General features: G+C 42.0%; 1 protein-coding gene across 1 annotated transcript in view; it reads left to right on the forward strand.

Moving 5' to 3' along the window:
• The window catches only part of DNER (delta/notch like EGF repeat containing), a 284346-nt gene that overhangs the window by 223709 nt on the left and 43385 nt on the right, over nucleotides 1-17252 (forward strand). The window contains exon 8 of the mRNA XM_081813453.1: nucleotides 2054-2278. Within this exon, the coding sequence (XP_081669579.1) occupies nucleotides 2054-2278 (225 nt within the window). The remainder of the gene's footprint in view (nucleotides 1-2053; nucleotides 2279-17252) is intronic.

Genomic DNA, 17252 nt, shown 5'->3' on the forward strand with positions numbered 1-17252 from the left:
TCCCATGGTAATAAGTATTTAAGTGTCTCCTTTTCAGTCAGAGTAAAATGGAACACATCTCATGAAAGATGGAATTATATTCCTTTCCAGGCCGCGAAGGGACTCTTTGGAGAATTCAAGTGTTATTAAAAAAACTGATGTGGGACATTTTTAGTATGATTTCTAAAATTTAAAAACTACCGGGAACTTTATAAAATGTTGAATAGAATTGGATTTTGAAAAGGTTTTCTATTTCTGGATGGAAAAATACCAAGTTGATTACGCCAATTTATGAGGGATGCTTCAGACAATTAAGTCTGGGAGCTATTTTTGTTTGTTTTATATATTCACTGTGTCCTTAACAGTAACAACAGAAATTGCCAATATTGTCAGGAGTTCTGTGTGAAGATGGGTAAATACAAACTTAAATGTAGACAAGAAGGGGCGCCTGGGTGGCTTAGTCAGTTGAGTGTCTGCCTTCGGCTCAGGTCATGATCCTGGGGTCCTGGGATCGAGTCCTGCATCAGGTTCCTTGCTCAGTGAGGAGTCTGCTTCTCCCTCTCCCCCCACCATGCTTTTTCTCTCTCAAATAAATAAATAAAATCTTTAAAAAACATGTAGACAAGAAAAGTTGAAGAGAACATTGGAATGAAAACTATTAGTAAAATTATTTAACTTTGTTTCTAAAATTTGAACCATCTTCATTTCATTTTCAAGCTGCTTTTATACTGTGAAAAGAATAGGTTTTACTAAAGCATTTGAAATCCCTACATGGATACACAAGCCTACAGACCCACATATATGTATGTACACATTTTAAAATTGAGAAATACTGAAACACATATACAGAAAACAAAATAAATATCATCTACACAATTAGCACATTTAATATTTTTTTAAATTGTACCTCAGTAAGAGGTACAATTTAGATATAAATCTCATTCATTTTAGGTACATAACTCAGTGCTTTTTGTAAATGTATCACCACAATGGAATATTAGACCATTTACGTCGACCCCAAAGACTGCTCATGGCCATTCAAGGTCAGTCCCCTCTTCCTACCCAGCCCCAGGCAAGCACCAATCTATTTTCTATATCTATAGATTTGCTTTCTCTGGACATTTCTTATAAGTAGAATCACAATATGTGTTGTTTTTTAACTGCTTTCTTTCAGTAGCGTAATTTTTTTTGGGTGCATCCACAATGTAGCATGAGTGAGAACGTAGATCCCTTTTATTGATGGGTAGTACTCCATTATATAGACACACCATAGTTTGTTTATCCATTACAGTAACCAACTTAAAAAGTATATATTTAAGAAACGCTAACAGTGGCTCTTCTAGAGAGAAGAATGAGGTATAAGGGATTTGGGTGGGAGATCTTTTCATTGTTTACTATTTTATATGGGTTTATTTTTTAAATTCAAGATTATATCTTTTTTGAAGCAAAGGTAAGGAATGCCTTTCCTCCAGCAATATGTATAAAATAAGAGGACAAAGCCCTCCACTGACCCCAACCCTCCCTTCCTGAACATAATCACCATTAATTTATTTTTGGAATCTTTCTAGACTGTATGCACACACATACATATGCACATGTACACCTATAAATATATTCATGTCCCTGTATGTCTGTACATCTAAGTGGTCATATATCTTACATTTCAACAAATTGGAAGCCCAGGGCTTAATACTTTAACCGGTTCCCAAAGCTAAGAAGACCTGCCTTCCCTCTATCGTTGGGTTGTCTGTATCTGGAAACTGTTAAATGAGTTAATCACTTCACAGTGAGGAACATTTAAGAGCGGACCCAGTTTATTTATGTATTTTTAAAGATTTTATTTATTTGAGAGACAGAGGGAGAGCACAGAGGGAGAGTGAGAAGCAGACTTCCTGCTGAATGGAAAGCCCCATGCCAGGCTCGATCCCAGGACCCTGAGATCATGACCTGAGCTAAAGGCAGACGCTTAACCGACTGAGCCACCCAAATGCCCCATGGACCAAGTTTATTAGCTATGATGTGTGCACATGGTTTAATTTATTTCTTACCCGTCCCTGTCTGTGGTTTCTGGCAGGATACTTCGGCGCTGCCTGCGAGGAAAAGGTGGACCCCTGTGCCTCGTCCCCATGCCAGAACAACGGCACCTGCCACGCGGAAGGCATGCATTTCAGCTGCAGCTGCAGCTCGGGCTTCACGGGGCCAGCGTGCGCCCAGCTTGTGGACTTCTGCGCGCTCAGCCCCTGCGCGCACGGCACCTGCCACAGTGTGGGCACCAGCTATAAATGCCTCTGTGACCCAGGTTGGTACCGTCATGGGACGCAAGTCCTTGCTCTCTCCAGTCTCAGACTTTGACCTTTTGTTTTGCATCTGGGCAGATGTTGGCCCCCCAAATGTGTTCACTTGTCCGTAGGCGTGCACCCCACTTTCATGACACCCTTTCTCTTTATTCTTACTCTTGGCAGCATTTTAAAAACACCCTTTCCCCTCTCCGTGAGCAGGTCACAGTCATTATGACAAAATAAGAAAAATACAAGTAAGCAAAATAAGGAAATTAAAAACAGGCTTAATCTCCGAACAGCTTAATTATTTTTTAACGATTTACTAGAGGTCATTCCCCAGCTTTTACTGGATTGTATTTCTTTTAATACCATGTTCTTAGGTTAATGGAGTATGTTTTTCTTTTTTAATGGGCATAAAAAGCAAGACGCAGTCCATTTAGAATTTTCTCATCTATTAAAATTCTTACTCTGTGCACTGTATGTGTTATCGGACCCGTGACGCCCTCCGCAAATGTTCAGAAGTTCCATCATTTATTTCCCAAAGGTCTTCTGCGTCGTACTGATTTTTTTATTGTGTAAATTTTGAGACTCAGAAGTCACAGTGATTTCTAGTCAAAATTTGTGCCAGTGCAACCTACCTGTGTGGTCCTGAAAAGAACACACACGGGTGACTCTTTCTGGTCGCTTCTCTTCTGCCTCTGTCTCTCCCTCCTTGCACGAGCTAGCCCTTCAGAATGCGTTGAAGTACGATTCCTCACACGTGTGCCTGACCCGTCCACATGGAGGCCAGTTCCCTGGTTTTGCTGGAGTCCCGGGTCTGCTCGTGCAGTGCCTTCCACCTGGATGCCTGCTCCCCTGTCACCCTGTTTCACCTGCAGACTTCACCTGGGCCCAACACACTTTCCTCCCTCTGAATTCCAGCAGTCACCCTCGAGATCACTTGCCTGGTCTTTAAAACATTATATTAATTGTCTTTCTCCCCATTGGGGGTAGGAGGAAGTGTATTTTATTAGTAACCTTTGTGTAACCGTAATAACCCCAAACCACCATTTAGCGAGCACGAATCTTTCTAGGTTTTGAGCTGGGTGCTTCACATCTCTGGTCCTTACAGTGCCCTCCCTGCAAGCTAGATATTGCCGAGACACATTTAGGGATTGTGTCATACTTGCTTTAGTCATGTGCCTGCAGCCATACACTCAGAAGGGGGCTGAATGCAGGTGCCAACCCAGTGCCGTGGTCCTAGAACTTTCAAGGGGCACGTCTCATACTCATGATTCAATGAAGGAATTAGTAGGAAATCCAGCTAAGCATTGAGGGGTGTTGAAAACCTTTTCATGGAGACTCTTAATTCTGGGTGGCTCAGTCAGTTAAGCATCTGAGTCTTGATTTCAGCTCAGGTCATGATCTCAGGGTCGTGAGATTGAGCCCCATGTCAGGCTTTGTGGTCAGCACAGAGTCTGCTTGTCCCTCTCCTTCTGCCCCTCCCCCTGCCCATGCTCTCACTCTCTCTTAAGTAAATAAATAAAACCTAAAAAAAAAAGATATATATATATATGAAGAGAGAAAGAGAGAGAGAGAAATATTGAAAGAGATTGATTTTAAGGAATTGGCTCATGTAATTGTGAGAATTGGCAAGTTCTCAATTTATAGTGCAAGATGGCAGGCTGGAAACTCAGGCAGGGTTTCCTTGTTACAGTGTTGAGCCTGAATTCCTTCTTGTGAAACCTCACTCTTTGCTGTTAGGCCTTCAACTGATTGGATGAGGCCCACCCACATTTTGGAGGGTAATCACTTTGCTCAAAGCCTGCTGCTTTAAAAATGAATCTCATCTAAAAAATACCTTCACAGCAACATCTAGACTAGCGTTTGACAACATCCTTGGGTGCCGTGGCTTAGCCAAGTTAGCACATGAAATTAACGCTCACAGTGACATTTTTGGGTTTCCCATTAAACCTTGAGGTGAAGAAGTTTCTCCACCTCTCCGTCTGCCATGAGAGACTTTCCTGTGCTTACCCCCATCCTCTCCTGTCAGAGCCATGGTGCAAATGGGAATGGCTCCCCCTCCCCCGGAAGCCCAGTTTTCCACCATGCAGGGGGCAGCGTGGGTGCCGTGGAGCTGGGCGTGCAGAGACCGAGGAGCGCAGGGCACTACCCTTGCCTGTTGGGAATGAGGAGCACGAAGACCACTGTGTCTGCAAACGACGCTGCAGTGGTGCTGGGGAGAACACAGTCTCACTCACGTCATGACTCATGAGTGCGCGGCTCCCAGCGCTCTGCGTGGCAGATGCAGATGGTACGCATGGCATCGTCCCCAGCCCCCCGGCAGCCATCGGAGGCAAAATGGTGCTGTCAGGAACTTCCTCCCTGCTTCGATACAAGACTCCTGAGAGTGCTGCTTCCATCAGTGAAGGCCCACCTGTCTCCTACTCTCTCTCTTTGCACACTGGGAGGTGAGAACCAACCTGTGAGATCCCATCCCATTGACTATCACCACAGGAAACTTACAGGACTTCTCTGGACCTCAGTTTTTATATTTTTATGAAGAACATCTTAGATGCTTGTCAATTCAGCGGTAGTTGGTGTCACAGCCTAGACTGGGACAAGTTGCTGACCGTGGTCTGCTGTGTGTGAGACGTTAAATGTGGCATGTGGCACGTTTCCAGGCATGGAGTAGTAAGAGCTATTGCCCTTTCTTTCCATCCACGGACATTCCAGTATCTCTTTTCATTCTTTCTTTTCTTTTCTTTCTTTCTTTCTTTCTTTCTTTTTTTCTTCTTTCTTTCTTTCTTTCTTTCTTTCTTTCTTTCTTCTTTCTTTCTTTCTTTCTCTTTCTTTCTTTCTTTCTTTCTCTTTCTTTCTTTCTTTCTTTCTTTCTTTCTTTCTTCTTTCTTTCTTTCTTTCTTTCTTTCTCTTTCTTTCTTTCTTTCTTTCTTCTTTCTTTCTTTCTTTCTTTCTTTCTTTCTTTCTTTCTTTCCTTCTTCTTTCTTTCTTTTTCTTTCTCCTTCCTTCCTTCCTTCCTTGACTAGGACATAATCTACACACACATTTATTAGGTGGTCTCTCCCCCGGACAGAGCCTTGGAGTTCTGTCAGAGTTCTCTCATTGAATTTGGGAGATAAAATTGCTTTCAGAGGGGTTGCTTTCTCAGATCATTAGGTGACATTGTGTGAAATAAAAAAGGTATCTTAACATCTGGGAAGAATTTACATTTTAAGAGGTGAAAATGACAATTCTCTGAATATGAAATTTTTAGTCTTAATCTTTTGGAGCATGTAATTGCTTTACCACTAGTTTGCATAATAGAAGAATCTCACAAGAATAGGTGAAATTGGGTGTCTAGCTGAAGAGCGCCAAGCCCGATCATCTTTACAGAGAGCAAACCAATCCCATTTCATAAAATGACAGCAGATTGAAATCATGTCAGGTTGATAATTAGTTCCCATCTGACAAAATGCCATTTGGATGACTGCAAATCAGATTTGCCAGGTGCTTTATTTTCAAACCTCATTTTTAGCTTATCAGGCTAGGGGTTTCTGATGGGATTTTAATATTAAATAATAAAATGTCAGCACTGAGTAATCACTGAAATACTATCTTTCAGTGACAGTGTTAAGTGATAGGCCACAAATACTCCAAAAAAAAAAAAAAAAAGGCAAATTGAAATCTCCCCAAGACCAGAGAAAGTGAGAATTTGGAGCCTTGTAAGCATTGTAGGGTGGAGTGCCAAGGTGCGAGGAACTTGCTGGGGGTGGAGGGGGCATGCTTGCAGGTGGAAGCCATGGTGTTTCATGCGCTCTCAGTACAACAGTAGCATCTGCAGGTGCCATTTGGGTGATGACCAATACTGGAAGGAATCCCTGGTTGGAGATGGTTTGCCTGAGTTCACTGGTCTTGGCCCGTGCCTAACACAATTGAATCATTACTCTGACCTTGTTTGTTGAATTGAATTAACCACACCATTATAGAATGTGCCTTAAGTTACTATTTAAAGGATTTAAAATATAAGGAAGGCATCAGAGGATTTTTATGTGGCTATACAAATATCAGTTTTTGTCTTTGTGAATAACCTTAGATGCTCATTGGTTGTCACCAATGAGACCTGGGGCAAGTTGCCAATCATGTGTCTCTGCTGATTCTTCTCCACCAGAGGGTCTGTAACTCATTTAGATCATCCAGGCTATAAAAGAAAGAAAGTTTAGACTTTTTCCAAAGAACACCTTTTTAAAGGAAGCTATAGGAATTTCAGATACTTTTTATATATGCCCTACGTGCGGGCTGCACCTCTGATCTCTGAGGCCGGAAAGGGAGCTGTCATTGCTTCCTTTAAACTCAGACTTGGCAATATCAGCACTCTGATAATGTCTTCTGGAAACACAATCTAAGATAAAACTTACTGCTTTGGATTTCAGTAGCAATTCAACAGCCGTAAAGAAAAAAGTACACCCACAAGATATGAAGACATTTAGCTTGCTAATGAATGCTTAATTGCATTTAGATTCTTGGATATGTACAGTGGACAGCTTTCATCTTTTATGAACCAGAAAACTTTCTTTACTAGGTTCACTAAGATGGAGACAATTCTTATGTTTAACAAGCTCTAAGGGGTTCTTGATCTACATAACGCAGCATCCCTAAGAATTATAGATTGTATACAATATATTGTCTTTTCCCACATCCCAACTCTATTACCATGCCCTTATTTTTTTATATTGCAAAATATGATATCTGTCCTCACCATGGGGCTCCCAAATAGAGTCTTGTCTACCTAGCTAACAGCTGTAGAAAGTCTTTGTAATCTGTACTTACCTAAGAAAAAAATTTTAAGTCTCTACATTGACATCATGATGACAGTAAGAACACTGATATATGGGGGCTTGTTGGACAATTATAGGTAGGCCTTGGAGGTGTTAGGAGCTGGCCTGGTGCTCACAGCTGGGCCATTGTGTCTCCTATTGGACACGGGGACATAAACAATCCCACAGAAACTGACACCAGACACGGTCACTCCTAGGCCATGATAGTGAGACAAACAAGACCATTTCATAATTCTAAGTACAGACAAAACCAAGGTCACCATGCAACCAACACAATACCACACTTCCTCTTCCCTCACAAATAAATTGAGGGCCAGCTGCTTCTTTACCACTTACAGTTTTGACCTTGAGCTAGCTTGCCCTTGCTATAGATAAGATTTATTGGGATACTCAAGCATAGAGCTGCTCCTGCTTTCTGACCCCCCACTCTAGAGTGAATCCTCCCCAGATCATCCAGCTGGAGTTCAAATCCTGTAAGTAGCATCTAACCCCCTTTTACAGAGACACCTCCTGGTTCCCATGATGTGTGTTCTCCCTTGCTGCAGTGTGTGATAAACCCGACTTGTTCAACTCTAGGTGTATCCCTGGTAGCCTTTAGTTGGAGAGCATTGACTGGACTTAACTGATCGAAATGCTCAAAATATTGAAAGTTTAATCAATTGAAGTTTTGTATTAACAACAGTCCAGTCAGAATTTCCAACGAGTTGGACAGGGAAATATTGTGGATTTATACACGGGGGAAGGACACTATGGAACAAAAGTCCTGGGTGAGGGTGAAAGGGGGAGGAGAAGGGAGGTTCAGAGAACAGTAGATGCAGTTGGCTGCAGAATAAGTTACCCTGGGTGCTGTAATGAGTGGTAAGGCTGAAATGCTCACTGGGGCACACTGGGGAGACTCTAGATGCTGAGTTTGCAAAATGAAGACTTGGGGACATTTTGCACCGTATGGGAACTGATCTGTGTTTTATTTATTTTTTTAAAGATATTATTTATTTATTTGACAGAGAGAGACACAGAGAGAGGGGGAACACAAGCAGAGAGAGTTGGAGAGGGAGAAGCAGGCTTCTTGCCAAGCAGGGAGCCCGATGTGGAGCTCGATCCCAGGACCCTGGGATCATGACCTGAGCCGAAGGCAGACGCTTAACGACTGAGCCACCCACGCTCAGTCCCCTGATATGTGTTTTAGAAAGATTGTTCTGATAGAATTGGGAGATTTCTAGGGAGAATGAGTGATTCTAGGAAGAATGGGGAAGAAAGATTATTCTGGCAGAATTAGATATTACAGATCGATCGAATTACAGTCAAGAAGAGAAGGTAAGACAGCAGAGGAGTCAGGAAGCGCAGGCAGGTGGAAGTGAGGGCTTGAACCTGTGGCAGTGGGAATGAAAGGTTGGACCTAAAATCTAATCGACAGGTGGAATCGTCAGAGTTGTCAGCTGAATGCGGGGAATGAGGGTCAGAATGGAGCCGAAGGTACCTCTCCAGCTTTACCTTGGGAAACTCAGAGAAATAGCAGAATGTGCTGAAGGAGCCTTAAGCCTCCACCACGGGACGCTGAGGAGTCTGCCCCAGTGTTGTCCACAGCCGCTGCCACGGCCATACTTCACCACCATTTTGTTTTTATTCTAATTTGGGGGACATTCGGGGAGAATTAGTGGTATTTGCCTTCTTTAGGCTGGTGACCCGAGGGGTTGACAGAAGGGAAGAAAGGACACCAGTAATGAGTGAAGGGCACTTGCTGGTGGAGCATATGGAGTTTTTATGAGAGTCTTGACGTTAAAAATCTATTCACAAGGCTGCTTTTTAACCTCACTTTAAACGGCTAATCCGTATGTATGAAAGTGTTGATGAACCGGCCTTTAATTATAGAGGATTTCTGTTCCTTCTCCTCCCACTGCTCCGCTTAAAATTGAAGTGGTTGAGAGCTCATTCGTGGCTGAACTATTGTTGAAAAGGAATGAAGTTTACCTGCTCGCCGTAGGTTTTAGAATCGTCTGTGAGGACAGCAGAAAGCATATGACATCCCCTTACCTGGAATGCAGGCTGGGGATGGCAGCTGATAATAGCTTGCTTCACTACGCCGTGCATTTCTGAGGACGGCTCTATGTGAGACGCCGCCATCACATAATTGCAGGAACTTCTCATGAAGTTCATGGCCGTGAAGGTCGGATGGGGACATATTTGAAACTCTTTTACAACTAAGCCATTGACTCTTATTTTGTTTTGTGGTGGGGACTTAATTACGATCCGATTGCTAGTGTTTTTCAGCTTTGCTGAGAGTCTGGGCGTCTGGAATTGAGAACTGAAAGTCAGCATCCTTGCCTCTCTTCCCAGCTGGGAGGGAAAGGGGCCTGGCTGAGAGTTGAGCAGAGCCCAACTCAAGTCTCAGCTTTGTCACTGAGCAGCTGTGCGGTTGGCCTCTGGCAGCCTCAGTTTCCTCTTCTACAAAATGGGGATAAACCATAAAGCTCAGATGAGATGATGCATATGGTCTTGCGCTTTGAAATCTATAAAACACGAAGCAGTTTGCAGATGTCCGCTATGCTTTTCCCTGGGGAAGATCGGTGAGGAATGATTAAATCTGTGCCCCGATTCTTTTCATATGAGGTTCGAGGCTAGAGTTGGAGTGGAGGTGGGATCCGTCTTCATGGCCGTAGTGGGTATGGGTCCACCTTCTTACAGGATTAAGTGATTGCTTGCTGCCTGGGCTCTCGGTGGCTTCAGGGATAAATATTTAAGTGCCTGGTGCTGGGCAGATCTCTTTAAGTGCAATGGCTCCTCAGATCCCCACAGTCCTTAAGTAGGAACACCATGGTTGTTGCCATTTCTGAGCCCAAGACTACAGAGCTAGTTAAGGATGAAGCCAGGATTGAACCCTGGGCGTTTGGGATCCAGAGCCTCTGTTATTTCAGAGTAAACAGGAAATGGGTTCAAACTGTGGCTTTGACTCGCTAGTGATAAGTAAAAGACTGAAAAATGAAATATTTTAACCAGATTTCCTAAGCAGTAGTTGTCTTAATAGCTACCTCAGAAGAACACATTAAATTGGGGTTCATCAGGACCTTGTATGTATCCAGATATGTATCCAGGTACTGCTCTTCATCCAGGCAGCTTTTCCTAAGTAGCTCGCATCTATGAAAACTGCCTACATCCGGACTCCGTGCCAGTCACTCGACAAAATTCTCTCTTACTTAACTCCAGGTTGTAGGATTCCTATTTTTTTAATTCAAGGATGAAGAAGTTGAGGCAGTGAGAGTATAAACAGTAAGAGGCGGTGGTGACAGAGCCCCAAATTTAACTGGGTTTGCCTAGCACTGAAGTTCTTGACCAATAGGTAGACTCTCAGCAGAAGCCTACTTGTGTCCCCCCAACCCCAGTTACATGTGAACCTGGGCACTCACATATGTTTGAGCCCATCACGAGAAGAAGCTTCTAGACTCCTCTTGTCTCAGCACAGCTCCTGAGATGCGGCTTGAAAAGCGGCCTTGGTTGTGGTCCAGTGAGTGGCTACTGACCCATAGTTCCTTCCTTCCCAGCACAGAGAAACGCAGTTCTGACTTGCAAAGAGATTGAGCTGCTCGTGGGGAGGGGGGCCCCTTCCACTTTTATTACACCGCAGATTCAGCTCCTTCAAAATTGTTGCTGGGGGCTACCTGGGACCGAAACTTAGGACCACATCTCACCTGGTGCGTGCTGCTTACACCTGTTTAAATAAACTGCTCTCCTGTGACTCAGATGAGAAATACAGACACGGCCACATGACAGATGTGTCACCCTTCAGCTGAGGTGGTCTCTCTCTTGAGGGGTGGTGCTTCTCACTCCTGGGGGCCCCAGTGCCTAGAAGCAATACGACCTTTTTTCTTACCACTGGAATCTGAAAGTCCAGACCACAAGGCAGTACACATTCCTTAGTCCACACTTCCTTTCAGTTGGGCTTATCCCATCGAAAGACATACTTTTACTAATGAATTAAACTTCGGACATTCGCTCTGACCTGTAGCATCAGAAACCATCTGGTATTGAAAAAAATGAAACATGATCCGGATCACCATCAACATATCATTAAGACTTCAGTCCAAACAGCTAACGGTCTCTCCAGGCAACCCCTCTAAAGCCCTATGGGATTTTAGATGGCGCACTGTGGTATTGCATAAGGAGGCAGCTGATGGCACGGGAGAGGACACGCTGCTCCACAAAATCAGTAAGTGCTTTGAGTTGACAATGTGCTGGAATAAAAAAAGAGGTCATCACTCTACTGCAGGCACACCTAGGGGCTCAGAATCTTCATTAAAATGGAAGCAATTTTATAACAGCACTCAACATATGCAGCAACTTCCATCATGTGCCCTTAAATTGAAAATTAATGACGGTGATAGAAAACCAATGGAACAAACACAGGGCATTGTCCACAGGTTTTTAGACAAATCCAAATCAATAAAGAATTTAAAAGCACAGTGAAGCTAAAAGGCCAGGAAAAAAAAGTAGAACATGCAAGCAAGTCTCGTCTCCTTTGGGGTTGTCTATTTGGGACTCGGGATGCAGGCTGCCATCGGTCACCCTATATCTCAGACCATCCCCTACAACAGCACATTGTCACAGGGGCCCCAACCCTGGGGTTCTGGGGCCTAGCTGTGCCTCCACTACGGACGGTGATGACAGACCACTGCCCCCAAGCCACTCCCGTGGGAAGGAGTAGGACACCCGAGCTCTCTCCCAGCAAAGAATGAAAAAACAAAAGCCAACTGTGAAGAGGGAAGAACATTTCAGGGACATCCCCAGAGCCAGATGAAAAGGAATGGCATCGAAGGCATCCGGGGCATATGGCAATCAGTGCTCACGCACGTGTCTGGCGCTTGGCTGGAATGATGGGGGCCTCTGGGCGACATGTTGCTCATCATCCAGCAGACCAGTCTGGGCTTGTTCACATGGCAGCTGGGTTCCAAAAGCAGCAAGAGAGGACAGGGGCAATGCACAAACATTCTTTAAAGTTTCTTCTGTTATGTTTGCTAATGTCTCACTGGCAGGGACATATCATAGGTCAAGTCCATAGACTCTCCCAGTCTATGGGAGGAGCTACAGAGAATTTGTGGCCATTTTTTTTTTCTGTAATCTACCATAATCTTAAACCTACATATGTGAGGAATGTGAATGACTTTAATATATTTATAAGAGCAGATTTGAGGAGGACAGTTGAAAAATAAATGCAGCGTGCAGTTACGATGGTTTGAGGTCCCAGTGAACTTGCCTACTCAAGGGATAAGGAGTGTCTGCAAGACAATTGCTTTCCTTACTTCAGAATTTCTTCACGAGTCTATAGATGGAGCCTGGTCTTTGCTTTATGTCAAGGAAATTTATTTTCTACTTTTGATTATTTATATTCATACTCTACTAGGATCTATACTTTTGATCTTTCACTGCTTTGTAACCTCTTAAATGAATAAGTGCCCTATATTTAGGCATCTTAATGATCACTTAGTAGAGGCAATAGGAACAGAACTCAGGATTGACTCAAATAATTGAGTTCTGATTCCAGTTCATTTGCATTTAGAAATTTATAATCCAGTTGCCTCAAGGTACGGTTCTGGTGGGTCCTTTTCTCCACAAAGTTCTTTCCCCCCCCCTTAATTAATAACTATTTTATGTGTGTCTGTTTCTCATTTTGAATTTCTAATGTGAGAAAGTGCAAGGGATAATATATAAAACTGTAGCCATTACGTATTTTTTAGAAGTTTTAATTTGAATTCCAGTTAGTTAACATACAGTGTAATATTAGTTTTAGGTGTACAATGTAGTGATTCAACATTTCCACACATCACCTGGTGCTCATCACAACAAGTGTCCTCCTCAATCCCCATCACCTATTTAACCCATCCCACCCCCCACCTCCCCATTGGTAACTATTAGTTTGTTCTCTATAGTTAGGAGTCTGTTTCTTGGTTTGCTTTTCTCTCTCTTTTTTCCCTTTGCTCCTTTTTCTGTTTCTTAAATTCCACATATGAGTGAAATCATATGGTATTAGTCTTTCGCTGACTGACATATTTTGCTTAGCATAATACTCTCTAGCTAGATCCATGTCATTGCAAATGGCAAGATTTCTTTCTTTTTATGGCTGAATAATATTCCATTGTATATATACACCACATCTTCTTTGTCCATTCATCAGTTGATGGACACTTGGGCTGTTGCCATAATTTGGCTAGTATAGGTAATGCTATCAACATCAGGGTGCATGTATCCCTTTGAGTTAGTATTTTTGCATTCTTTGGGTAAATACTTAGTAGTGCAATTGCTGGATCGTACAATAGTTCTATTTTTAAATTTTGAGGACCTTCCATATTCTTTTCCAGAGTGGCTGCACCAGTTTGCATTCCCACCAACAGTGTAGGAGGGTTCCCCTTTCTCTGCATCCTCGCCAACATCTGTCGTTTCCTGACTTGTTAATTTTAGCCATTCTGACTGGTGTGAGGTGGTATCTCACTGTAATAAAAGAATGTGCAAAGGGAAAAAGGCAGTCTCTTCAAAAAATGGTGCTGGGAAAACATACAAAAGAATGAAGCTGGACCACTTTCTTACACCATACACAAAGATAAATTCAAAATGGATTAAAGACCTTAATGTGAGACATGAAACCATAAAAATCCTAGAAAAGAACACAGGCAGTAACCTCTTCGACATCGGCCATAGCAATATCTTTCTAACTATGTCTCCAGAGGCAAGGGAAACAAAAGCAAAAATAAGCTATTGGGACTTTATCAAAATAAAAAGCTTCTGCACAGTGAAAGAAACAATCAATAAAACTAGAAAGTAACCTATTGGAAGGGAGAAGATATTAGCAAATGACATATCTGATAAAGGGTTAGTATCCAAAATGTATAAAGAACTTAGAAAACTGAACACCCCAAAATGAATAATCCAATTAAAAAATGGACAGAAGACATGAATAGACATTTTTTCAAAGAAGACATACAGATGGTCACCAGACACATGGAAAGATGCTCAACATGACTGATCATCAGGGAAATGCAAATCAGAACCACGAAGAGGTATCTCCATGAAGTTCTTCAGCTGAAATCATAACTGTAAGAGTCAGCTTCAGCCCTTATGAGTGTACAGCCTGTAGGAATGGTGGCCAGGTGGGAAGTGTGTGCTTCTAAAAATGTTTATGAATGACTATGAGAAATTTCCTTGGTGTTTAACAGTCTTAAGGATTCAGCATATTTACTTGAGAATGACCGTGACTAAGGGGGAGGCTAGAGGATTGCTTTGTATTGTGCCTTTGAATATCCTCAGTGATAGGAGAGGGAACGCAAATATACCTGGAGAAAAATCTACATCTGCATTGTGGATTCCATGCACCAGAATTTTCTGGAATAGTCTTGATCACAGTGTTTTGTTTTCCATCACACATCTACTTTGGTACTAAACTATGTATCCATGAGACCCCCTTTTATCATCGGAAACAGCATAACTTTGTCAGATCATGTTTCCCAAGTTTTGGTTGTAAAAATTATTGTAGATTGTCTGCCATTTTTGCTTTTCTTTTTAATCAAAAAAATTTTCCCCAGACTTATTGAAATATAATTGATATACAATGTTGTATAAATTTAGGATGTACAATGTGTTTATTTGATACACTTATATATTGCAAAGCGATTACCACCATAGCATGATTTACATCATCACGTCACTGAATCACCAGTTCTTTTTGTGGTAAGAACATTCTAGATCAACTTTCTTAGCAATTTTCAAGTATGTAATACAGTATTATTAATTAATCACCATGCTGTACATTAGATCCCCAGAACTTGTTAATCTTATAACTGGAAGTTTGTGCCCTTTGACCCACATCTCCTTAGCCCCAGGAAACCACCCTTCTACCCTCTGTTTCTATGAGCTCTGTCTACCATTTTCTGATGGTATTCTCTTATCCAAAATGTTCCTTCTATGGGTTTAGGAAGCTGGATCAGAGATATGGGGAAAAACTGCACTCAATAATCTAAATTTAGACTTGTTTCTCCACATTCTGATTAGGTATATATGACTCCAAGTCCTACAGGGAGAAATAAATGTTTGCCCTCTTCTGTACCCTTATTATCTTCCCTCATTTTAGCCTCCCCCCACTTCAAATTTGGCATTTGCTGTCAGTTTGGGATTCTTTTGCATTGTTTTCTTCCCTTGAGCAAATCAGAGAGGAGTGTAGTTTCATTTAGTCTATGTGTCTATGGTTGGTAGGTCATCTGACCACATTTCACTGTTGGTTTATTTATATGCCTGTGACTGGTACATGTTCTGACTATATGCTTTGTGGTGGGTTTTTTGATACAATGAGGGGAAGCCACAGATATTAAAAAATATTACTGTGTCTTATCTGGCACCTGTCATAGATAACTCCTACCACTTCCTGCCCTTCTGAGAATCAGAAGTTGTGCGAGGTGTGAGCTTTGTAAAGCTCAGTGGCTCTCAGACTTCACTGTGCATTAGAATCACATAAAGGGCTTATGAAATCAGAGTTCTGGGCTCCACCCACAGAGTTTCTGAGTCAGTAGGTCTTGGTTGGGGCCTGAGAACTTGCTTTTCCAACAAGTTTCCAGGTGATGCTGATGCTGTTGATCTTAGGACCGCACGGCAAGAACCACTGGTATAGTGTGATGAACAGACACAAGCCCTTTCGAGGGCAAACCCCTCCAAAGAATATTCGGTGATAATTGAGTAAGTAAATTAAAATCAAATTTAAGCAATTTGTGAAATAAATTAAAAGGAATGAAACATTTAAAAAACTTTCCTATACTTCCACCTTTAGAAGAAATTCTTCTTTGTTCATTAACATACTTGCATGAAAATAATCATCTAAGATTTATTTTCTCTCCAAAGTACTGTCAGAGAACCCTAATCTTTGATTTCCCCCCAACACTTGCCTACTGCCCGTGCGGGGTCCTGTGTCGGCCTGGGTGCATTCCATGCTGAACAACCTCTAGAATGTGAGGGCTTTGAGGCTACCTTTTCTTTTCCAAATCTCTTCATCATTCTCCTCATCTCAAGAATAAACCACACCACTTTTACGTGTATTTATAAACTAGTGCTAGTCAGATGAGGTCATAGGAATATTTCATTATAACATTTTATTTATGGGGCACCTGGGTGGCTCAGTCGGTTAAGCATCTGCCTTTGGCTCAGGTCATGATCCCGGGGTCCTGGGATCGAGCCCCGTGTTGGGCTCCCTGCTCAGTGGAGAGTCTGCTTCTCCCTCTCCCTCTGCCTCCCCCACTGGTGTTCTCTCTCTCTCGCTTGTGCTCTCTCTCTAAATAAATAAAATCTTTAAAAAAAAACCCAAAACCAAAAAAACCATTTTATTGGTTGTTTATAAGGAAACACGCACCACAATGATCTTTAAAAACAAAGTTGTAAAATATTATCTTGTCATTACATTTAATCTTGGATCTTAGTGCTTTAATCATAGCGTCAGAAGAATTTGTATTTAAAAAATTACTTTCCATAGGGAGTTAGTAAGAAAAACAGGCTACTTTATAAAGGCTAATTTTAACTGTAGCTACCATATGTTTAGAGGACATACTGGCGAGTTTGTAAGCTGCAAAGAAATATATGAATGTTAAGCTTTATTAGTAAAGGAAATGATATTTCTTCTTTACATATTTGCATCCCCTTGTGCATGCATTTCCCTTTTGTAAAACATTTCTTTTTGTTGCTCCTCCTTTGTTAAACTCCCGAGTAACGTTTTCTCCTTCTTCTTTCAGCTGGTATAGATCATAGGTAGAATCCACCCTCTAGTGGCCAAAAGCATCATGAAAAAAAAAGACATACATAAAGACAAAGCTAAAAAATTACAAAGAGGTTGATTTTTTCATGTGACTAGTTTGTGACCTAGTTCCAAAGGCAAATCCAAGAGAAGACTTCTAGAAACACTTAGACAACATAGAAAAATCCCCAGGATGATGATGGACAGGTTTAAGCGGTTTGCAGTTGCTGCTATCTAGGCAGGCTCACTGTTGAGTTCTTGAGCATCGTCACGATCCACCTGTGTCATCTACAATATATTCTTTCATTTGTCCTTAAATGTGTGTTTGGGGGAGAATGCTAACTATTTGTAAGGATGGAACTCAGAGGACAGTGGTGGTTTGCTTTTCTACCGTATATTTAAGGCATTTTTTCCCTTCGTGTGTGA

The sequence above is a fragment of the Leptonychotes weddellii genome, chromosome 3, assembly GCF_054177405.1.
Source record: "Leptonychotes weddellii isolate Sample4059 chromosome 3, ASM5417740v2, whole genome shotgun sequence".
NCBI classification, from domain to species: Eukaryota; Metazoa; Chordata; class Mammalia; order Carnivora; family Phocidae; genus Leptonychotes; species Leptonychotes weddellii.